This window comes from Salvia splendens, chromosome 15, assembly GCF_004379255.2.
Source record: "Salvia splendens isolate huo1 chromosome 15, SspV2, whole genome shotgun sequence".
NCBI classification, from domain to species: Eukaryota; Viridiplantae; Streptophyta; class Magnoliopsida; order Lamiales; family Lamiaceae; genus Salvia; species Salvia splendens.
Window position 1 is genome coordinate 12241328 of NC_056046.1, and position 24944 is coordinate 12266271.

A 24944-nucleotide genomic window follows, 5' to 3' on the forward strand; every position below is an offset into this window, starting at 1 on the left:
TTAAATATAATCACATATCGTATATTTGTAGCCAATTTTCATACCAAAAATGCTCAAAAACCTTTAAGAGCATTTTAGTCAAATGGCCACCAACTTGTACACCTACTCTGCACAGACCTATACTAACTTGCAGACCTATACTGAGCTTGTATTTGAGCCTCTGTCCTGTGGCCCCCTTCTCCCCAATCCAGCAGTTTAACTGAGGATCGAAAGAAGCTACCAAGATGTTAATGATAAGCAAAATTAATTCGAAGTACACTAACGGCCAAAGGGGGCAATGACTAGAAGTGGCAAATCATCTAACTGTAACGAAGTAACTTCAAAGCATCCTTCATTTCAAAGACACTTTCAAGCTCCACCTTGACCTGATTCACCTCTGATATGCTTGGTCCAGCCACAAGCATATCATCAACATACAATAGGAGATATGCTACTTGTTTCCTAATCTTGAATCTAATCTACACACATCTATCAAAAGCTGACTTTTTGAACCCCATCTTGGACATCTGATCATCAAATTTCACATACCATTGTCTGCTACTCTGTTTCAAACCATAGATGCTCCTTTTGAGCATACAAACCTTGTCTTCATCACCGGGCTTCACATAGCCCTGTGGTTGCTCCATATATATGACTTCCTCCAATTCTCCATGCAAGAAGGCGGTTTTTACATCCAATTGATGTAATTTCCAGTCTTTACAGGCCACAATTGCCAATAAGATCCTTATAGAGCTATGCTTCACAACCGAGGAAAGATCTCATTATAATCGACTCCCTCCTCTACCCCTAGCCATCAATCTTGCCTTGAATTGAATTTTGTCATCTTGTGAAACCTCCACCTTCTTCTTATAAATCCATTTGCAACTAATAGGCCTTTGCTGAATCTGAGATCTTAAAACAAGAATCCACGTTTTGTTCTTCAACAAGGATTCTATCTCTTTGTTCATTTCCTTTATCCACTTATGTTTATCCTTTGTGCCAATGACTTCTTTATAAGTACTTGGCTCTGTAAGCTCTAACTCTTCTGCTATGCAAAGTGCATAGTAGACAAAATATGCATCTCTATATCTACTAGGTAGTCTGACCTCTCTTCTTGTCCTATCTCTTGCCAACAAATAATCACTTCTTCTGTCATGATCGTTTGATGCTTCAGGTATCTGCTTAGGTGGTTCACTTTCTTGATCTGAATCTATCTGGACTGATTCATAATCATTGCCACTTTGACCACTCTGATTATTTAGATCAAAATCCACAAACTCAATAGACTCTTTTGTTGTATCACCAACCTTGTAGGGCATTTCTGATTCATTGAAAACAACATCACGACTGATTACAATCTTCTGATGACCAAGTTCAGTACACCATAATATGTACCCCATCACTCCATCTTGATACCCCAAGAAAATGCATTTCAAAGCTCTTGCCTCCAATTTTCCTTGTTTAATGTGAGCGTAAGCTCTACAGCCAAAGACTTTCAGCTTCTCATAGCTCCCAGGATTACCAAACCACATGTTGTCGGGCATATCAAAATTTATGGCAGAGCATGGACACTTATTTATCAATTTTGCAGCAGTAAAGACAGCCTCCGCCCAAAACTTCTTAGGAATCCCAGATGCATCATGCATCTGACCCTCTCCAATAAAGTCTTATTCATTTGCTTTGTTGTCCCATTTTGTTGCGGATTCCCAAGTGAGGTCCTATGTCTCTTAATCCCTCTTTCCTTGCAGAAGTTGTCAAACTCGCTAGACAGGATCTCCATACAGTTATCAGTCCTTAAACATTTCAGACTGTACCCCTTTTCCACCTCCACAGCTTTGCACCAGATTTTGAACTTATCAAAAGTCTCTGATTTTCTTTGAGAACGTATATCCAAACTTTCCTACTGTAGTCATCTAATATACTCATGAAATACCTTCCTCCCCCTACAGAATTGACTAGACTCGGCCCCCACAAGTCACTGTGACAATAATCAAGAGGTTTTGTGGAACTGTGTTTACCCGAACTATAGGGCAGTTTCTTACTTTTTCCCAATAAGCATGATTCGCACAATCTCGTTGAACCCGGATCACTGACGTTTATCAAGCCTCTCTTCAACAACTCCTTCATTCCTCTTTCCCCAGCATGGCCCAATCTCATGTGCCACATATTTAAGCTGTCATCCTCAGTTACGCAAGAGCTCCCAACAACAACTTCAGCTTGAAGATAATAAAGGTTGTTCCTCCTAATGGCAGTCATTACAACTACAGATCCCTTACAAACCCTCATACAACCATGAGATGAAGTAAAATAATAGCCCTGCAGTTCTAACATTCCCAAAGAAATGAGATTTCTCTTTATTGCCGGTATGTATCTTACACCCGTGATCAATTTAACAGAACCATCATGAACTTTAAAACGTATATTGACAATTCCTTTAATGGTACATACCTGATTATTGCCCAACAAAACTGATCCATCGACCTCAACAAGATTCTCAAACCAATCCTTGTGCGAGCATATATGGAAAGAGCATCCCGAGTCCATGATCCAAGAATCAGCTATCTCCTTCTCAGCCACATTAAGAACTTGTGCCGGCTCTAGTTCAGCTGCACAATCAGCCGTGCTTGCCTCGCCATTCAACTCTGACTGCTTCTGCTTCCATGCGTAGTAATTCCTTTTGAGATGACTCGGTTTTTGGCACCAATGGCACTTCCTCATTTCCTTTACTTCTTCACCCTGCTTCTGGCCCAAAATATGTGATTTGCCTTGATTATCTTTTCCTTTAAGTTGCTTCTTAAGTTTGAATTTCTTGACCACAAGAGCCTCTGCGGCCTGATCACGGCTCGAGCCAGAAACTTTCTGAAGTTCCTTCGCTTTTAAAACACATTGGACCTCGTCTAGAGTGATGGTCTTCTCTCTCCCATACAACATAGCATCTCGGAGATGATCGAAGGATTTGGAAGTGCATTTAGAAGCAAGATAGCCTTATCTTCATCATCAAGGCTAACGTCTATGTTTTCAAGATCGTCTATAGCCTTATTAAAATCATCTAACTGTTCTTCGACGGACTTTCCATCTTGAAACATGTAGGAATACAACCTTTGTTTCATGTAAAGGCGGTTCGCAAGAGATTTCGTCATGTAGAGAGATTCCATTTTCGCCCAAATCCCAGCAACAGTAGTCTCTTTGGATACCTCCCTAAGAACCTTATCTCCAAGACACAACACGATTGCGCTGTGAGCTTTCTCGAACGTTTCCCTCTTCTTGTCCAAGATTCTCTCATCCTCTCCTTCTACAATTTCTGGCGTATCCGACTTAATCGCCTCGGACAGCCCCTGCTGTTTCAGTAGGGCTTTCATCTTGATTCGCCAAAGCCCAAAATCATTTCGACCGGTGAACTTTTCAGACGGCGCCAATTTGTTAAATCAAGAACAAATATATCGATTAGACGACGCGAGAATTACGTGGTTCAATCTCTTGCGAGATTTACATCCACGGACGAAGTAGGAGGTGATTTTATTCAAAAGCAGAAACAAGGAATCTCAATACAAATCAAACCAATCTCTAAAGCTAATCCCTCAATTGAAAACCCCTATTTCAATTGTAAAACTCCGAACGAAAATGAAAATGTTGTCTGGTTTTGTATGTGCTGCTCACACTCTCTCTCTCTGATTCCCCCTTATATATGAAACACAATACAAGAGATGAAACGACAAAACCTAGCCGTTTTAAAACAGAAAAGTAACGCTTTTCAGCTTCAACAATGAGCTGAACTTTATATCATCGAGCTGGAGATTCTTTCTTGGGCCTGGACTTGAAATGAGTTTGGGCTTGAGATAATTCAGTCACATTACTTTCAAATTGTCCCCTTGGGAATTAGGGATGATCTAAATCACTAAATGTGTCCCAGATTCGAATATGTCAATATAGATATAAGTTTAGATAATTGTTTATCTATACTGTTTAGTATGCTACCTAGTTAATTAGTAGTATTACATATTGAAGTATATCTTTAATACGACGACGTTAATTTTTTTTAAAAAATATTAGAGGATGTTTGTAAGTTGTTTGACAAAGTTTAACAATGTCTTTTTGGCCTGTATAGTGAAATGTCTTCAAAATAGTTGAAAAATAGCTTTATCTTTTTCGCTTTAACAACCAAATTCAATATTTTTAAATTTTTAAATGGATTATTAGAATCTCATAGTTACATAGTAGTCTTCCACAAACAGATACTATTTCAAAGAATGAAGAAAACTACTATAATTATAAGAAACCGGGTTCTGCTTATTAGGACGAAGAGAGCAACTACAAAAATAATAAAAAAAATAGATGAAAAATACAGTAAGCAATTTTCAAATTATTTGAATGATAAAATAGAACCAACAAATAGTACCATGTCATAGTTACATAATCAACTAGTCTTATGCAAATATTGACTATTTCAAAGAAGGGAGACAATGGTTGTGTTTTTAGTCATCAATAACCAATTCATATATTTTTTCGAATAATAAAATTGATTTCCCGAAATCAGTATGTCACAGTTACATAAAAAAACTAATCTTCTCCAGACAAAGACAGTTTTAATGAAGAGAGAAAATACAAATTTTAATAAAGCGGTTCTTATGCAAAAAATAAAAACAGATGAAAAATGGCTTTAGAGCACCCATAACCGTGCTCTTGCCAGCGAGCACGGTTGTGGACCCGGCCCACTTTTTCTGCCTGCTCTCTGGCAAGAGCACAGCACCCACAGTTGTGTTCTTCCGTAAGGACGAGCACAATTCAATTTAAAATTCAATTAAACAAAAACATTTCCATAATATTAAAATTCATTAAAAAAACCTAAATAATATTACAAATGACAAATAAAATAAAATAAAAATGAAATAATAAAATCCTAAAAATTTAAAAATACATAATTAAAATCCTAAAAATTAAAAATTACATAATTAAACTCCTAATAATTAAAAGCTAAAAATACCCCCGTGGAAGACTACTCATCCGGCGGCACTACCCCCTATTGTCTTTGGAGGCCCAATATCATGGCCTCATGCGATCGAAGTTGCGAGGGGGTCATAGTTGACCTATCGGCCATATTGAGTTGGACCAAGAGGGTCCACAACGAGTTGGTGGGGGGTGGAGGTGGCGCATATGGAACGGGAACGGGAACGGGAGCGGGTTCGGTAGCATTGGCGGTTTGGCCGCCGCCTTCTTCCTTCCTTGCGGTCGGCGTTGGGAACCGCTCGGGCCGGCGTCAGGGCTACCCAAGTTAGCTCCGGCGAGTTGGCTAGCCACTTCTTCGGAGCCGGCGTCGGATAGGGATACCGACCTTGACCGTTTGGAGGAGCCGCTAGAGGAGGATGTTATGCCTCCCCTATACTTCGGGTGCGTCCGCGTCTCCTGCCAAACGTTGAGGTACTTGAATGGCTTGTAGTTCATGGATTGGTAGGTGCTCATCGCGGCAGTGATGATGTCGACCTTGCTCCGGCCGCTCCCCGCCGACCGCTCTTCCGGGAGGAAATAGCCATTGAACTTGCCAATTTCTTCGTTGGCTCGGTAGATGGCGTTGCGCACCATACTCTCGTTGCGCTCCATTGTTCCCGGCGGCTGGTTTTCATTGTACCGGCGAGCGATGCGCCACCAAAAGTGATCGCCGGATTGGTTCGTGCCAACCACCGGATCTTCGGAGATTTCCAAGTACACCGCGAACAATTTATCCATCTCCACCGGAGTGTACGGTGTGCGGACACCGCGAGTAGGAGGAGTCGGAGTTTGGGAGGGGGCGGTCGGCCTAGGCTCGGGTGTCCACCTGTATTGCCCTTCGGGGGCATCTTGGTCGTCGATTGGGTATGGCCGGTAGCCACCTGGAATGCCCGAACTTTGGGTTTGAGGAGGGGCCGAATATTTCGTTTCCGGACTATGAAACGGTTGTGAAGAGAACCATTCGGGGTTCCAACCGTGGGAGCCCGTGGGCTATTGCCTTAGTCGGACATTGTTATGTTGTAGGAGTGAAAGAAAGATTGAGAATGGATATGGGAGAATGAAGATGAGAATGTATATGTGAGAATGAATATGAGAATTGTGTAGTGTGGTGTGAATTTTTTGGTGTGAAAGTGGGGGTATTTATAAATGAAATGTGTATTTTTGGGGGGAAAAATTAAAAAGTGGTAAAAAACGGATATATTTTTTTTGGGAAGTGGAAAAATATTTTTTTTCTTATTTTTAATCAGTTTTTTTAATTTAAAACCGATTTTAATTAAAAAAATAAAATTCAAATGCAACGGCTATGTCGTTGCCCAATCGGTGCGCGCCACGTTAGCTGCTCACTGGCACGGACGTGCTCGATACATCGAGCAGCGCCGTGCCAGCAGCGCGAGCGCAACGGCGGCGGAGCTCGTCCTTGCCAGCGGCATGGACGGACGGATGCCTTCCGTCCACCGTTACAGATGCTCTTATCTACTTGTCACTGTCCAATTTTCAGAAATCAATATGTCATATTTGCATAATCAGTTAGTCTTTTGCAGACAAAGATATATTGAATTCATCATGGAAATATATTGCTAACTTATTTTCTCGTTACATCATTATCATAACCGTTGTCAATGACGGGGCTGCCTCTTAGAGTGAAAATTTTATTCGGGGAAAATATTTAAAAATGATGGTAAGTTCACGTTCAACGTGGACGGTTGTTTCAAATTAGTACTAAATATATTACGTTCAAAATAAATTTATTCAGTTTTTTGACTCACTCACGGTCCGCTGTCAAATTTTTTATTTGAAAATACCATAACTATCATTTGAAACCAAAAGTTATAATAAAATCATCAGACGTAGACCATCTCCAATCATATATCAAAAATGAGTTTTGGTGTAGAAATCTTCTCCAACCATACACTAAACTCAAACCCATTTTTGGGGTTTTTTGTGACACAACACCATATTCGGTGTTACTGCAAAAGTTTTGTGAGACAAAATCCAAAAAATGGTGTAAATCTTAAATTTGGTGTAAATGATTGAAGTAAAATTATTTTTTAGCCTGACATATACTAAAAAATGGGTTTGAGTTAATTTGGTGTAAATGATTGGAAATGGTCTTAATAGTCAATTACTGTTAAGTAATGCAACCAAGATTATATCTTCTATTTGGGTATAATAAACTCTAGTTAACACGTTTAAAATTAAATTAAAATACAGAAGTTTATGAAAAATGTTAACAATTAATATAAAAAGGTATTAGTACGAAATTATATGCGAAAAAGCGAGACATTAATCCAAGGAGTTTCATTGTTACCAATTTTGCACGATTTTTGTATCACGTACAAATATAATAAAAACGTCATATGATTAAACTATTTACGTGCCAAAGTGTATAACTGGTTTAACAGATAAAGCACGAGTTAACTACTTTACGTAGCAAATGTGTATCACTATCAGGTCCGTGCGGCCTGTGCGACCGCACAGGGCGCCCAATTTTCAGGGGCCTCTGAAATATTTCAGCCCATATACATGTATTCCTATTTTTTCAGCCAAACAAAGCTATTTCTCTTGTATAGCAACGCTCAGGCCTTTTTCTAGCACCGTGACTCCAATTCTGATCGGTTTCTTTTCCCGATCGTAGACCTGGGAGCCGCCTGTTCGTGTTCGGTGTTCCTCATCGACAAACGCCGCAACAGGGACCAGCTCACCAGAGCCATCGTTGATCGCTTCTGCAGCGCCTGCCATCGTCGGCCATTGCGATTGGGAGCAGCGCAAACGCATCAATTTGTCTTTTTTTCTATAGTATATTTCTTTAAAATGCATTGTCTTTTTTTCTTTAATTATTATATAGCTTTAAAATGCATTGTCTTTTTTTCTATAGTGGTAGGCCTCATTTTAGATTTTTGCACAGGGCCTCTGATTTTGTCGGGACGGCCCTGATCACTATTAATTGCTTTAAGAACAACTTAGAAGACATCATGATGGGGCCATAATTCAATATTGAGCTAGCTCAGGTAACTTATAACAGTTGTGTAATATTTTCTGATATGTCTTATGAATAAAGAGTGTCAAAACAAACAAATTTTTCGACATTAAAATTAGAACACGAATTCTTGGATCAAGACATACATACAGCCAAGCAAGTATGTGCTAAAATCAAAAAATTATTCTTATTTTCAGAATAATTGAGTCCTTGATCTAATTATACAAAAAAATAAATTAAGTTAGGAGCCCATATAAAAGTTAAATTCTCAAATTATCTGAAACACATTTAAATAAAATTATGAACTAATTTACTAATTAAATCAAATCCAAAATAATGAAATAATTAATAAAATACAATTAGATATTCAACTTGTGAATTTAATTAATTGTCGGACTTAATTAACTGCTCTTCCATTAGGATGAAGGATTAGGTCGATTATTAAATCAAAAGTTCAGACTGCATGTTTAGTACTTCAATTATTTGTCCAATATATGAATTTTATCAATTGGGCCCACGACCCAAAAGTACATTGCCCAAATAATTTAATTAGTTATGAATCCAAAGATTAAATTAACCTGGTCCAAAATAAATAAATAAAAGACAATTAGGATCAACTCCCGACCTAATGAGGATCACCTATACCATTTCATACTCCACCTCCTACTACATACACACAAACATGAGTGATCAATACATTATTTAATTAGGAGAACTGCTTCGCCTTGCTAATTATTATCCATCAAAATTTTTTGGCGTTGCTTTGAATGAGCTTGAAAATCAACCTAAAAGCTTTTTTTTATGTCTGGATAGATGAAATTTTTTCGCAAGTATCTGGGATTGGTTGTCATGCTTAGAAGATGGTTTCTACAAGAAAGCATGAAAATTTCCCATTAGTTTATTGTTAGTTAAGTTGTCATTGATCTTGCCGGTTGCTAGTGCCTTAGTGGAAAGAACATTTTCATCAATGAAATTCATCAAGAGTCCTCTAAGTAATAGTTTGAGAGACTAACTATTATTGATACTTAGTTCCTTACATTGAAAAGGATGTCATTGTTATTGTCACTAATGAAACTATTATGCAGCGATTCCAGAAGATGAAAAATAGAAGCAAAATGTTATGATATGATTTATTTGACTTTATATTTAAACATTATTTTTAATTATATATATTTATTTTATTATAAATTATTTTTGAATTCCGTATCGTTAAAATCATGCATCCGCCACTATATATGGGTGGGGTGAGTAGCTCGACTGGGGTCAAATCTAACATTAAGCTAGAAGGGGGAATCCCTCTACTCATATTAGCTATACATAAATAATTTTCTATAGAAATTTTCATTTTAATCTTTCATTAATTGTCGTATTCTTCAATTATTAAATATTAACCTTCAGCATTCTGAAAAGGGTAATTTTGCGGTGATATGGAAATTGAAGCGTTGTAAGCAAGAGATCAACTGTTGTTATGAAATGGATAACACAAATTGTATACCCAAAGACAACTTGAAACGACGGAGTATCTGATTGAATCAATTTGCCGTAATCATACTTATTGGGTTATGATTATATTTTTGCCGAATCTGGACCCAGTAATGATGGCTGCTGCCTGGATCGGAATGCATATGTTTCTAAAGTAATACTCTCATTTTTTTTCAAATCTTTCAGCCATCCACGTTTCTGTCTCAATACCTTCTCACCTCTTCACTATTTATGGTCTCATTGCACTTTTTATCCAATCTCTTAACTAAGAGACAACACTTACATCCCTTCATCTCTTAACCATCTTATCCCTTAACGATTTATTCAATTTCATTTTTTTATTTTTATTTCCAACAAATTCAATTAATATTTCATTGAAATATTAAATTAATACTAATAATTCATAAATCATTAAAAACTACGAAAATTACAACATCCGAAAAAATGGTAGGGGAATTGGGTTATTATAGATGAACGTGGAAAAAAAGGAAAAAAACAACAAAAGGGTAAAAAAAATGGCCGAAATAAACGGTCAAATATTATTATTTTTTTATTTTTCAGATTTTTTTAAAAAAATAATTAAAAATAGCCTAAAATCGATGCCCACTCGCAGAGCCGGCGAGTGGGCATCACGCCCCAACCGCTGCTCGACACGTAGCCAACGCGCGTGGCGAGACAACCCGCCAACCACCCCTCCCCCCGGGCTACGAGGCGCGACGGAGCACCCGTATCGGTGTCTCGATGCGGTCTCTTCTCGCCGGGACGAGACCGAGCCCGCATCGAGACACCGATGCGGGTGCTCTTATATATACAGGATTAGCAGGGGCATATTGGTCAATTCTAATGTTGTAAGAGAAGTATTTTCTTTAGTCTTCATAGTTAAAAATGTGTAATTCATTGCCTCCTAATGTAATTGGGCGAGACGAGACCGCATCGAGACACCGATATGGATGCTCTTATATATATACAGGATTAGCATGGGCATATTGGTCAATTCTAATGTTGTAAGAGAAGTATTTTCTTTAGTCTTCATAGTTAAAAATGTGTAAGAGCATCCACAATGGCGGCGAGCGGACCGGCTAGCCGATCTCCGGCGCTCGCCGAACCATTGTAACCGGCGAGCGCCATTTTCGGTGAAAAAATCGGTGAGCTCACGCCGATTCGCGAGCGTTGGGCGATGCGCTCGCCGGTCCGCTCGCCGCCATTGCAGGCTCCGGACCGGCGAGTGAATTTTTTTTAATTTTCGAAACACTATATATACGCGTTTTGCACGTCATTTTCATTCGCACCACTTGTTTTAACGAGTACTATATCTATCTTAATTTCTGTACAAGATCAACAACGTGAAATGGTGAACAACAACGAAGGTACTCCAATGACGAGCGGGTCTCAAACTCCCCCGGTACCCTGGGAGGTGGATGAGGTCCGATGCCCGGGTACTACAACATGTACCCGTGGCAGCAGATGATGCCCGGGCTGGCAGCCGGGGGGAGTATGTCGGGGGGGTTACCGGCGATGCCGGGGTGGGCACTCGGGATGCAGATGATGCCGGGAGTGGTACCGGCGACGCAGGGGACGCCGGGGGGGGGGGGGGGAAACGTCTATCGCCCTAGTTTTGATTTTTTGACTGCTTCTTCGCACACATCAACCCCAGCGGAGGCGCGGTTCACGCAATATGAGACTTTCTCCTTAGAGGAGTTTGGGTTTGATCTTCTCGGTGCGAAGGAAACTCCCGTTCAAACGGGGGGAGTAGGGCGGGGTCGAGGCCCCCCAAAGAAGAAGGGCAAGGGGAAGGGCAAGAGGGTCAGTGAGTCGTCGCAGCCGGTTGAGGACGACTACTCGGTACGGAGGAGGTGGACGGATGCGGAGGACGTCGCGCTGTCCAAGGCATGGGTGAGTGTTTGCGATGATCCCCTCACTTCGAACAATCAGAGGATCGTCAACATGTGGGTCAAAATAGCAGCAGCCTACAAGGCATTTTGCCCGGAGGGGTGGCCGCGCAACGGGGAGGAGTGCCGGAAGGCGTGGGACCGAATCAGGGCTGGGGTATCCCGATTTTCGGGTATCCCTCCACATGCAGAGCAGTGGCCAAACGGAGGATGACTGCAGGAGGATAGCAGAGAAAGCCTTCCCCGAGCCAGGGTTGTATAAGGAGTTCACCTACCGGAACTGCTATGAGGTGTTGAATGACTCCGAGAAGTTCCGGGCAGGTGTCGACGCTGGCTAGCCTAAGAAGCAACGACTGAACTATACCGGTGATTACAGCGGCAGCAGCGGTGGTTCCCACGACCTCTCCGAGGGTGCTCAGGAGCTCCCGTCCTCTCCATCGTTCGTTCGCCGAACTCGCCCGGTTGGTCAAAGGCGGGCGCAACGGGAGAGGGGGCGCCGGGGGGTCCCAGGAGGTCCAGTCGGCATCCCCCCTTGGCTAGTCGACAGAGGATCTCAAATTCTTCGCGCATCAACAAGCGCGTGCTCAGATGGTCAAGATCTTAGCCTATTGGAAGATGGCAGAGGACCCCGAGGAGAAGAGCTTTCTTCACTCATTGCTCGTGAGCATGCGTGAAGATTTGAAGACCGGGGGGGCACGGGGGGGTACCGGCGGCAACGGAGGCGAGGAGTGAGGCGGAGCTCGGGTTTTTTTTTAATAATATAATTTTTTTAAAATTAATGTATTTTTTTAATGTACTTTTTTTAAAAAATTAATGTATTTTTTAATGTAATTTTTTTAATTTAAATAATATTATTGAATTTTCCCGTATCTGTATCGTAAATTTAATTCCGTATTTTGCGTGATTGTCAATTATTTGTTTTATATAATTAGGAGTGACGCAGTTGGGCTATTGCTGGGCTATTTGCTTGTCCTGATGATGTGGCAAGAGGATTTTTAGTGCTGATGATGTGGCAGGAGAAATTTGTGGCTGAGCTATGGCCGGGCGAAAGCCATTGTGGATGCTCTAATTCATTGCCTCCTAATGTAATTGTGTTAAGTTCAGATGATGTGGTATAAGAAATGGTTATTTTCCTTTATAATTACAGTTGTACTGCATTTTTAATATAAATAAATGCTCAAGTCCCTTTAGACTTTAGAATAACCCAAGTCCAAGTAGGATGGTCTAGAAATCCACCATCCCTTCTGAAATATCAAAAAGAAGGAAATATTAAGATTAAAAACTAAAATATTAAGGAGGAATTCACAAGTTAAATTGTGGAAAACTTGTCCTAGTGTCCCAATATAACTAAAAGAATCATTATATGGAGTATAAAATAGTTTAGCCACTTTCTCAAAATTCCTTAAAGCATGTTACATTACTATTTTGTTCTTATTAATTACGTCCAGTTTATATTAATTCGTTTGATAATATGTCGGGATTAAATAAAAGTGCAAATGCTTGAATAAAACAAAAAAAATACTAGTAAGAACCTACTCAAATAAACTTTCAGATAATGATAAATGTACATAAATTATATATACATAATTGAACATTTTGGTTATTTCACATTGAAAATTGATTTATAAATATTAATTTGTTTAAAATAAATTACAACATACTAATCATTCTGCAATTATTTATAAAAATATTAAAATTTTAGATTAAATATAAACAATTTTAAGAAAAAATATTTTTTTTATTTTGTATAATTATTTCAAATCAAGTTCAAAATCACAGTAAATTTTCATATGATTTCTTTTTTATTGCTATAGAATAATATACTAACTAATATCAAAACTAATTTTCAATTTAATTCAATTAAATTTAAAATTTAAAGACAATCATGTTTTATCTTTATTCTAAACGTTAATAGTCCTAATACAAATCCCCAATATGTATTTTGCCAAAAAAATATTTGTCCTTTCCTGGCAATATTGTTGCTTTTGCGAGAACCACTTAAATTCTACTCAATTTTACCAAATCTAATTTGGTTTCTGTACAAAACCATACTCCGTACTAGGGATGTCAATCGGGCCGGCCCATCGGATTTCGGGCCAATCCTATTCGGGTCGCGGGTCAATCGGGTGCGGGCTAATCGGGTTGAGATTTTTTCGGGTTATAAAAGTTCAACCCTAACCCTAAACGCTCGGGTTTCAGGCTGGCCCAGCGGGTTAATCGGGTTGCTACTGATAAAATTAACATGCGATAAATCCAATAAATAATAACGAAAATTAGTTATATTTATAAAATATAAATATTTAATTATTATAAATTTGAGATATATACTTAAACCCAAACACAAACATGATCAAATACTAATATTTGAGATTTGTGTAAAATAAAACACAAATTTAAATATTTTAAAGCATGTTTTAAAACATGTTTTACAAATTTAAATATTTGTTGAATTAGAAGTTTCTAATTTATTTATATATTATTATATTAATAAAAATTTAATATATAATTTATACATTTAATATAAAATTGGATGTTATTTTTTTAGTTATCTATATTATAAAAATAATCAATGAAATTTTCCAATTATGAGTCAAATAAATAGAACAATATAAATTTTATCGGGTTTTCGGGCCAGCCCATCGGGTTTACGGGTCTGACCCTAACGGGTTGCGGGTTGATCGGGTGCGGGCTAATCGGGTTGTAATTTTATCGGGCTAGAAATTTTCAACCATAACCCTATAGATTTAGAGGATTATTCGGGCCAGCCCACGAGTTGTGGGCTGCATTGACATCCCTACTCCGTACTATTATCTAGTGCATGTGAAAAGTGCACAAGTAAACAGCATGAATTTTATAATCTCTATCAGGATTATAAAGCTTCAAATTTTCCTGATCGATCTAGATCTATAGCCCCCTGTTGGAAAAAAACGTGTAAATTGATGGAAACTTTTGATATGACCAATCCTTTGGCTTTCCATCTCTTTTAACCACCTTTTGCATAATGGTTTGCTTAATGGTGGATTATGATCAAGACCTTCCATGTCCTCTTTTGTGCCTATATAAGGCATGTGGATTTGAGAGATGTGGACACACAAACAAAACATTCTATCTTCTCTCTAGCTCTCAAGCATTCTAGTTAGCTTTTTAGGAGCATTGTCTAGCTCGATTCTCGGAACTCCATCAAGTTCGCCGGTGCCTAGCGGGTTTGAGGTGCTTCTACACGCTAGGAGGAAGTCGTTTTATCTTTGAGGGCAATACGCCATTCCGTGAGCACTAGCCGGGGCGTAATTTGTCTTGCGGAAAGAGGGCTTTCCTCGACTCGACTTATAAATTTGGTTTGCTTTATTTCCATTGTAATTTTCATTTCTCTTTTTGTTGCAAAGTTTCCTTTCGATTGTAATAGTTAGAGTACCGCCTGTACACGGCTTGGGAATTTCTTCCCATTATTTCTAACAATCGCAGGACAAATTAGTGTACTCTTCTAAGACAGGATTATACCAATTGAAGTTGGAGGAAACATGAGCTCCAAAGCTGGAATGAAGAAACGAACAGTACCAATGTTCATGGGCTACGAAATGGTTAATTCCTTGAGATCTACTCTCTTGAGAATTGTGTTTATCGTTTGTCATTTGACAAGCAAGACCAATTTAGACTTGGTAGTAGTAATTGGGATGCATGGCTTGTTGAATATACGAATGCACATATGGTTCGATATAATTGTGTACTTATTGGTGGAGACAATATTGTGCAAATTATTTGAACGTGTTGTTATAAACTACAAAGATCACGAGGTGGTCGCAATGGTCTCCGACGTGAACCATGGTAACAATCCAAATGAATGGTTTGTTGATACGGGTGCCACATGTCATGTGTGCTCCGAGAGAAGCGTTTTTTCTATCTACAAATCTGTTGGAGGTAGAAAAGTACGTATGGCAAACCAAGCCTCTTCTAAGGTGGTTGGTGTGGGTAATGTGTTCCTAAAATTAGGATCTGGAAAAATTCTTACCCTTAAGGATGTACTGCATGTCCCAGACATCCGAAATAATTTGGTGTCAGGCTCACTTCTAGTAAATCATGGATTTTCACTAGAATTTGAGTGTGAAAATGTTATATTGGCCAAGTATGAAAAGTTCATAGGTGAAGGTCACCTAGTGAATTTTGAGATACTTGAAGTATACTATTAACTTTGGGTTGCATTACACAAGATATCCCCAAGTACTTGAAGGGTACTGTGATGCAAATTGGATCTCTGATTCAAAAGACTTATTTTCGACAAGTGGGTATGTGTTCATTGTGGGGGGTGGTGTTGTCTCGTGGAAATCAACGAAACAGACGTGTATTGCTCGTTCCACCATGGAATCTGAGTTTATCGCTTTGGATAAAGCAGGGGAAGAAGTCGAGTGGCTCAGAAATTTCCTAGAATGTATTCCATGTTGGAAGAAGCCAGTGCCCGCAGTATTGATACACTGTGATAGCAAAGCAGCTATAGGTAGAGCACAAAGTGGCTTTTATAATGGTAAGTCTCGACATATTCGTCGGCGACATAATACCGTAAGGCAGTTGATCACAAGTGGCATTATCTCAGTTGACTATGTAAAGTCAGTGGATAACTTAGCGGATCCGTTAACAAAATGTTTAAACCGTGATCATATGCATAAATTGCTGAAAGGAATGAGACTGAAAACCACATCTTAAAAGATGATTATAGTGGTAACCCAACCATACGATTGGAGATCCCATGGGCTTGGTTCAATGGGAAAACGAAGCTATATAAATCTAGTTGTAACACTCGGAAGATTTTTAATCTTCGCCCATTCTTTAGAAAGCATTGAGTGTTGTAACCTGCATGTGGTAAGAGGCTAAGTTTTGACTTTTAATGATTCTTAGAAACCTCGAGGAGGTGGGTATTGCAGGATACTTGTAAAAGAATCACCTATGTAAGTGAAGAAGTGTGGGCCGCTTCAACATGTGAATCACTTATGAATCCAAAGTGGTGTTCCATGGCCAGTAAAGGACACAAACGTGAGAACTGATGAGTTTGTAAATAATATTGTGTCAATATTATTGTCTCGGTATACACCAAGGAGGAATGGTTCAAGGCATCACGTCCACCAGGCCGCCGGTATGCCCGATAGTGTTGACTATGGAAAGTTCAAAGCCCCAAGCTACTATTCCAAATGCAATATTGTTTCTCGAGAATTGAGCATAGAGTCTGCATGCATGCATTTGTATCTAGTGTTGGTTTGAGCTTGCAGCGCTCTAACCAATGTGGGGGATTGTTGGAAAAAAAACGTGTAAATTGATGGAAACTTTTGATATGGCCAATCCTTTGGCTTTCCATCTCTTTTAACCACCTTTTGCATAATGGTTTGCTTAATGGTGGATTATGATCAAGACCTTCCATGTCCTCTTTTGTGCCTATATAAGGCATGTGGATTTGAGAGATGTGGACACACAAACAAAACATTCTATCTTCTCTCTAGCTCTCAAGCATTCTAGTTAGCTTTTTAGGAGCATTGTCTAGCTCGATTCTCGGAACTCCATCAAGTTCGCCGGTGCCTAGCGGGTTTGAGCTGCTTCTACACACTAGGAGGAAGTCGTTTTATCTTTGGGGGCAATACGCCATTCCATGAGCACTAGCCGGGGCGTAATTTGTCTTGCGGAAAGAGGGCTTTCCTCGACTCGACTTATAAATTTGGTTTGCTTGATTTCCATTGTAATTTTCATTCCTCTTTTTGTTGCAAAGTTTCCTTTCGATCGTAATAGTTAGAGTACCGCCTGTACACGGCTTGAGAATTTCTTCCCATTATTTCTAACACCCCCTTCGCATTTACTCCTTCCGTCCCACAATAATTATCACTCCTTTTCATTTCGGTCCGTCTCATAGTAATTGACATACTTTATTTTTACCATAAATAGTAAGTAGGTCACACATTCCACTAACTCACCTCACTCACATTTTATTATAAACCCAATATAAAAAAGTGGGTCTCACATTCCACTAACTTTTCCAATCAGCTTTTCTTTACATTTTTTAAAACACGTGCCCACAATAAGAGTTACAATTATTGAGGGACGGAGGAGTACTACTTTTCAATAATTTTTTGTTGCTAGAACGTCAGTAGGAATGATATGTATAGATCCGTAATTAACTTACAATATTTGTTAAGAAAAATACAAAAAGACAACTTTTCTTATGTCAACATGGTACATTCATACTCCCCTGTCCCTTATAAATGGTCACTTATTTCACCCGATACGAGGTTTAAGAAATGTAGTAATAGAAAGTGAGTTGTAAAAGTTAAGTGACATGTTGATCCTACTTTTATATTAGTTTTATAATAAAATATGAGTGAGAATGAGTTAGTAAAATGAGAGTTCCACTATAAAAAAATTGTAAAAGTGAAAAGTGACAAATTTCTATGAAAAGATGAAAATGAAAATAAGTGATAAATTTTTAGGGACGGAGGAAGTACTTTTTTTACCTAATTGCATGAACAAGCTATAGTCGTTTTGTTTTTTTGTTTTTAATATGCTTCGTACCTTTCTTTTAAGTTAATAAGTTTGTTCACATTTCAGTTATTGTCTACCCAATACATTTGCACTCACAGCCATAGATTCCTGAGCTTTACTTTCCACTTTTAAAGTTCAAATGTTTGATTTATTTTCTCTTTATAGGAGTATAAATTTTTAATAATCATTACTAAAAAAAGTACAGCCTACATATTGTGAGAGAGTTAAGTAGAACACCAAAACACCAATCTTTATTAATGGATGCGTGACGATAATAGTAATGACAATCAAACACACCTTAACTTGTAAGCCTTTTATCATACAACGAGATTAGACTTCAAATCAAATCATCAAGGTTGCGTTTGATAGATCTCAAACAAAAACCATTCGTAATACTTTGTGAAAGGAACATTTTATCGCTACCCCCAATCACGTCATAAAGACAAACAACAAGGACATTCCCGTCCTTTTACAACATTTATTCCCTACAACAAAAGGTAAAACCCACCACACTCACAATTCGAATGCAACCCGATTTTAAAAACCCGCAAAACCACGTGCCCGGAAACCCGACCCGAAGATACTCTCAGATGACAAGCCTCAAACCGCCGCTTCCCATAGGACGACGGGCAGTAATTCCTAGTCGCAGTGAGCTCATACGGCGGCGAGCCACTGCTCGAAGGTGAAAGTCTGTTGCGCGCAGGGTAGGTGGGCTCCGGTGGTGCTGACCTCGATGTAGACCCGGACCCGTCGGAGGTGAGGTTCATTTTGCAGACTGGTCCGCTGAAGATGTCTATGTTTCCTCTCTCGAAGTAGTTGTATCCGGGGTACATGCCACTAGATTGCTGATCCCGATCCCGTGGCCGCCGCTCGCGTCGTGCATAGCTACTCTGATGATCGAATCTGTGCCGCCTTTAAAGATCGACCCGGTTCTGAATTACACCGTGTACACACACTCAGGTCCACCCTGCGTATTTTTTATTTCAAATTTCCATTAATCAAATGCAGTTTCATTCTTTAATAGGATCGATCGATTGACTGAAAAAAATTGGTACAAATCGACGATCAACATTGATTCAGTAGAGAGCGAGAGACTTAAGGATTTGCATGTGGTGAAGATGGAGAGGAAGACGAGGAGATTGATTAAATGGAAGCTGCGCGCCATTCCTGTGGTGCAAACTGTGTGTGTTCATATAACTGAAATTTTTACACACAAAAGATAACAGAATTACTCTTATTTGATATCCTTACACAATCTAACAACTCAATGGTTATAATTTCATTTGAATTAATAGGTTAAGATTCAAGTCACTATTAGTGAAAATTTAAAATCATTACAAATCATATTTCTAAAAACAAAGAATGAATAATATTATAATTTTAAATTTAGTGTACGTATAATATTTTCGTATTTAATTATAACTCCATAATCGAAATTGCCATTTAATGAACCATTTATCTTGGCTAGTAGTACCTTGTACAATAATCAATAAAGATAAAGTCATCATATTTTTTAATAAATATTAGGTTTAATAATCAATATAGTAGTAGTACGTACATATGAGGTTCTCAAAAGTAAAACTGTCGTTTGAATTATTGTAAAAAAGAAGAAAAACTGTCGTTTGAATTATTGTGCAGATAATAATTGAAGAAAAACTGTCGTTTGAATTATTGGAAAAAAAAGCAATAAAACAAACATAATGATACGAGCGTGCCACGGGAAGATGTCGTGATGGCTAAACCAAGCGTACAGCCAGGCATAAGGGTAGCTGCAACGCAGCTCAACCGTGTCTCAGTCTCGTCTTGGCAGGACGAGCCGCGGGTGAGCCAGCACTGCTGCTGGCTTGTCGCGGAAGGTAGCCCGCACTGGGAGGAGGAGCGGCAAGCCAGTACGCCACGCCCCCCCCCCCCCACGTGGGGCTCTGGTATTGGGGCGAGATGCCCACTCACGGTCATATCTGACATTATTTTTTTATTTACTTTTTAAAATTTTGAAAAATACAAAAAAATATTTTTAAAAAATAGTCATTTCCCCCCCTTTTTTCAAATATTTTTTAAAATTTTTATATTTCCATAATTACCTATAAATACTTCATTTTTATCACAATCATTCTTCTCACATGGTCACACCAAAACACTGCCTACATCTTCATCTCTCTTATTTTTCTCCATATCTTCATCTCTCTCACCGTGCAAAAATGTCTAGTGAAGGAAGTCAGGGAGGGAACGAGAAGGCGGTAGGAGCTTGTGGAAGGGAACGAGGCGAATGAAGTCAGACGACCCCCACCCAAGGGGCGGATAAAACTTTAATAACCATGTTCTTCACGGCCACAATTGACGACACTTCATGTATATACATAACCAAGCACTTGAGTTTCTCAGGGTCAATTGGAATTTCCACCGTAGCCGCCCAAAGAGTAATTTTTTGGATTTAAAATGTGTAATTTTTAAATTTCTAGGTTTTTATTTATATATTTTTCAATTATGTAATTTTTGGGTTTTTAAATTAATTCATTTAACATACATATTGAATCAATTGAATAATTTGCTAAAAGCGCCCGAAATTATACATGTTGGGCTGCGAGTAAATTTTAGCTGAATCTAGGCCCCGTAATGATGGGCTGCAGCCCGGTTTTAAATATACTAGCAGTATGTAATACTCCACTATACAGGTGTAGCAAGGGCACATTGCATTGCCAATCTAATGTTATAAGAGAAGCGAGTATTTATTTAATTTCTTTAGTTTCATTTTTGAAAATGTGTAATTTATATTTTGCTTCCTGCTGTAATAATTGTTGTGACAAAATAGAGCAATTGTATAATCGAGACAAAAAGAAACGTAAAGAGACAAAGATTTACGTGGTTCGCCAATGTTGTGTTGGCTACGTCCACGGATAGGAAATTGAGAATAGATTGTATTCAAATTGTTTTTGGATTACAGAGTTATGTGTCCTATTTCTATATAAACAGGCACATAGACGACGGGCTACACTCAATATAACAATTTTGGCATAAAACATAAACATAGTCAAGACCCTTTTTTTAGTATAGCATTTGAGTTTCCTGCAATACATTCTTGACTAAAGTCCAATTTTGGTCTCTTACATTTTCCCTAAAATTCTTTGGTCTCATACATTAAGTTCATGACCTTTTAGTTCTTGACATATTGTTTTGGTACCTTTTGGTCCCAAACATAGGTTTTGGTCCAAAATAACCATTTTCCGTTAAAATTAACAGTCAAAATATTTGATCAATTTATTAACTTAATTATAATCTAGGAATAAAGTCCAAATTTGGTCCCGTACATTTTCCATAAAATTCTTTTCGGGTCTCATACATTAAATTTGTGACCTTGTTTTGGATCAAAATGTACCAAAACAATAGTTTGATTCCAAAAGATCACAAACTTAATGTATGAGATCAAAAAGAATTTTAGGGGAAATATAAGGGACCAAAATGGATTTTAATCTACATTCTGCTATTACTATTTTGTTCTTATTAATCACGCTAACAGGTTAAATAAATCCGTTTGATGATATATTGAGATTAAATAAAAGTGCAAAATACTTGCTAAAACGAAAAAATTGTTCGACACTACTCGAACAAACTTTAATAGTAATAGTATACAAAATAGTTTGTCTAACAGCTTGAATTAGTTACATTGAAATAAAAATAAAATATCAATGATATTAAAGTGTAAATTATATCCTGATCTGACATAACTGAAAGACTGGAACTTGGCACTAAATCAAATCTATTTCTTCTAGAAGGAAACCCATGCAGTACGGCAGTAGTTAGTTACGAAGCTCTGGAATTAAATATAAAAACTGTTTGGGACAGGTAGGCATCCTTCTAGAATGCCATCATCTTCTGAAGTCTCCACAATAGTAGAGCCCAGGGCCCAACCACAATAGTAGAGCCCATAGCCCAAGGCCAAGTTGGGCCCTGGGCCAAGCCACAAAACTTGGCCTAGTCTACAAAACTTGTTCGGACCACAAAAAATACTTATTCACATTATAGTGGACAAGCCCAAGCCACCAAATATTAATTTTTTTTTCATTTTTTGAGTTATTTTAATTTAACTACAATAAAAATTATCGGACTATAATAATTATAAAAAATGCATAATTTAATAAAAACCAAAATTAAAACCAAATATTCGTTGTATTATAGAAATGGGTAAAATTATACAACCAAATTTTTTTAAAAACACTAAAAAAAACACTAACAAAACACCGAAAAAACACCGCCATCGCCGCCTACTCGGTGGCGTCATCAGAATCCGCCGCTTCTTCTTCACCAGCTGAATCGCCATCGCCGTCACCGTCGCCGCCCTCAGCTCTAGCCGCCGCCGCTTCCTCCTACCCCAACCTCGACCTCAGCCGCAGTATGAGGCCGTAGTACATCCGCTTGGTGGGCGGGTCGGCCGACTTCTCATACAAGGACAAGGTATCCTGAAATTGCTTCATCATCTGCACCTCCAGGGTGTTGTTCAACGCCACTTGGGCCGGTTCGGGGCGGGATGCAGACGCGCCCGCAACAAAGTGTTGGGAGGCCGATCTAGCGTCTCGGATTGAGGACTGCTTCCCCTGTGGACGTGGGCGCCGGGAGAGTGACGAGGGGGGCTCCTCCAAAACATCGTCGTTGAGTCGAAGGGACGTGAGCCGCTACTACTGTTGTAGTTGTCGCCTTGTATGCTTCAGCCCAGGAGCAATCTCTTGCTCGCAGATGGCTCTGAATTTTGGGGAGTTCCGCAGAACGAGGAATTCTTCCCAGTATGCGAACTTGGGGTTGCCTTCAGTATTGTACAACTGCATCGACAACGTTTTTATGTCTGCTTCGCTGCGACCACTCTCAGCAGTGCGCATTTGGTTCTCGTATATGCCAATGAACCTCTTGAGGGATGTAGTGATCCTGCCGAACTTCTTCCGGACCTGGTCGTGTGTAAGCTCGGCGCTACACGGCAGTTTGAATTCATTGTACACCGCCAGGACGCGCTTCCAGAAGTGTACGTCGGTCTGATCCGTGCCAACTATGGCATCCGTCATGACCACGTCCCAGGCCCTAGCAATAGCAACAGACTCCGCCTCTGTGTACAGAGTCCCCCGTCGACCACTACTGCCATCGCCATCTCCGCCCCCGCTGCGGTCCCCGCCACCGCGGCCGCCTTGCTGCTCTCCGTCGCCGCCGGCGTCTCGCGCGGGTCGGCCTTCTTAACATTATTCTCTCTCTTACTTTACCATTTCTACACTTTAATTATTTATTATCATTTTTATAAAACGAGTGCGCAAAAGTGATCGGGACCCCTAATGGCGGACAGAGGTAGTAGAAGCTAAAATTAGGAGAATAAGTACTTATTGAAATGAAGAAACTAAAATAAATAGGAAAAGTACTTAATAAAATGAAGCTAAAATGAGGAGAAAAAGTACTTACCAAACTGAATAAGCTAAAATAAAGAGGAAAAGGGATTAAAAAAACCGAGATGAGTGGGAATCGACTTCGGGCAATCCATTGATAGTGGAAGAATTTACAGCTGGGCTAGGGAATCAACTTAGTTATCTATTGATTATATAATAATGTCATAATTTGGGGGTACAGTTGTACCCCTTGCTCCTTAGTAGATCCGCCACTGATTGCTTGGCCAACCGATTATCTAAAAAGATATGCTTCTATTTTTGCATTTTAATTTGCTGAATTTTATTGAGGGGCATATCATGCCAATTTCTTAGGGCATCACGATGACGAGAGGGGCTGTGTTCATACAGTATGTTATACTATATTTTTGAAATAATTTGATTTGATTATACATGATTTACATTTACTTCATCTATTTTATTTTCAAAATAATTACCTTTCAAAATTCTAACAATAAAATTCAACTCAATTTGTAAAATAGCTTCATTTGAATTAAAAGGTAAATTAAGTATTCAAGTCATTGCCAATGAAAATAAAGAATCGTTATTAATCATACTTATAAGAAGAGAGTAAAAAATTAATAAAAATTTTAAATTTAGTGCACATATAATATTTTTACAGGCAATTAAGTCTAGTTTTAATATATAGTAGTAGTACTATTATAAGTATGCTATATATTGAAAGTTTTTTCTAGTTAGCTATTAATTACTTCATAAATTTGGTATTTAAACCATTTATTTCCTACCTTTAATTAACAATATCAGGTTGATATTTAACAATGAATAATATGGAGTAGTACAAATGGGTTCTGAAAAAATAATACAAATAAAATTGTGCAGGTAATAATTAAAGAAAAGCAGTGGTTGGGTTCGGGTTAAAAAGAAGGCAATAAAACAAACATAACGTGTTAATATTCCAATTTGGAGTGTGGTTTGGCGTTTGATTCACGGGAGGGCCATTCAATGTTTTTCAACACAATAACGTCTCAGTTATATGCAACGGACCACCACTTCAAATAGCACACAAATTACTATAAAATATTAGTAATAGATATGCATAATGTATATTGCTCGGTTTAATACAATACAAAATTTATAAAGTTTGAGAAAAAGAGAAAAAAACAGTTAAGATGGAGTAGTATGCATAACTTTATAGTAGGCACACATCATTATTTAGTACTCAATATTCCACATAATACATGTCACTCATGGCATGTGTGACAATGTTCACATACAGTTCTTGTCGGTGCATTGAGCACACAGTCCGTGCCAAAAGGTTGTTTGCCAAACAAAGCACATCACTTGACTAAGTGAACACAATTAGTTTTAAAGGAATGTAAAACTTAACACAGTCTTTAATCTCGTATAATTAATTTAATAGAAATTTTAAGACTTTTCAACGTGTCTAATTTATCTTAATCCTACACTTTTCTTTATATTCAGCAGAGAAGAAATGTAGTAAAACTTAACACGACCTTAATTGCAAAGAATTAATTTAAAATTTTGTCTAGTTAAATTGTGTCACATAAAGTTTTCTAATTTTTTAAAGTTACCATGTTAAACAAATTTTCTCCATTATAAGTATTAGTTAATTTAAGAATTAATTAACCAAGTAGTCTTCTTATGGGTGCGACCCCAAAATAGTGTTTTGATTATTAGTATTGTAGTAGTATTATTTATTTGTTTTTATATGCATATGAAACAAGA

General features: G+C 38.4%; 1 protein-coding gene across 1 annotated transcript; it reads right to left on the reverse strand.

The window, feature by feature from the left end:
• Window positions 1–22493: 22493 nt before the first annotated feature.
• On the reverse strand, window positions 22494–22871 carry LOC121766709. Its single transcript, XM_042162973.1, has one exon. The coding sequence runs from the start codon at window positions 22869–22871 to the stop codon at window positions 22494–22496; it is 378 nt and encodes a 125-aa protein (XP_042018907.1).
• Window positions 22872–24944: the final 2073 nt, after the last annotated feature.

What these genes read in the sequence shown, in the direction of transcription:
- LOC121766709 (XM_042162973.1), bottom strand. Translation starts at nt 22,871, where the DNA reads ATGACGGATGCCATAGTTGGCACGGATCAGACCGACGTACACTTCTGG.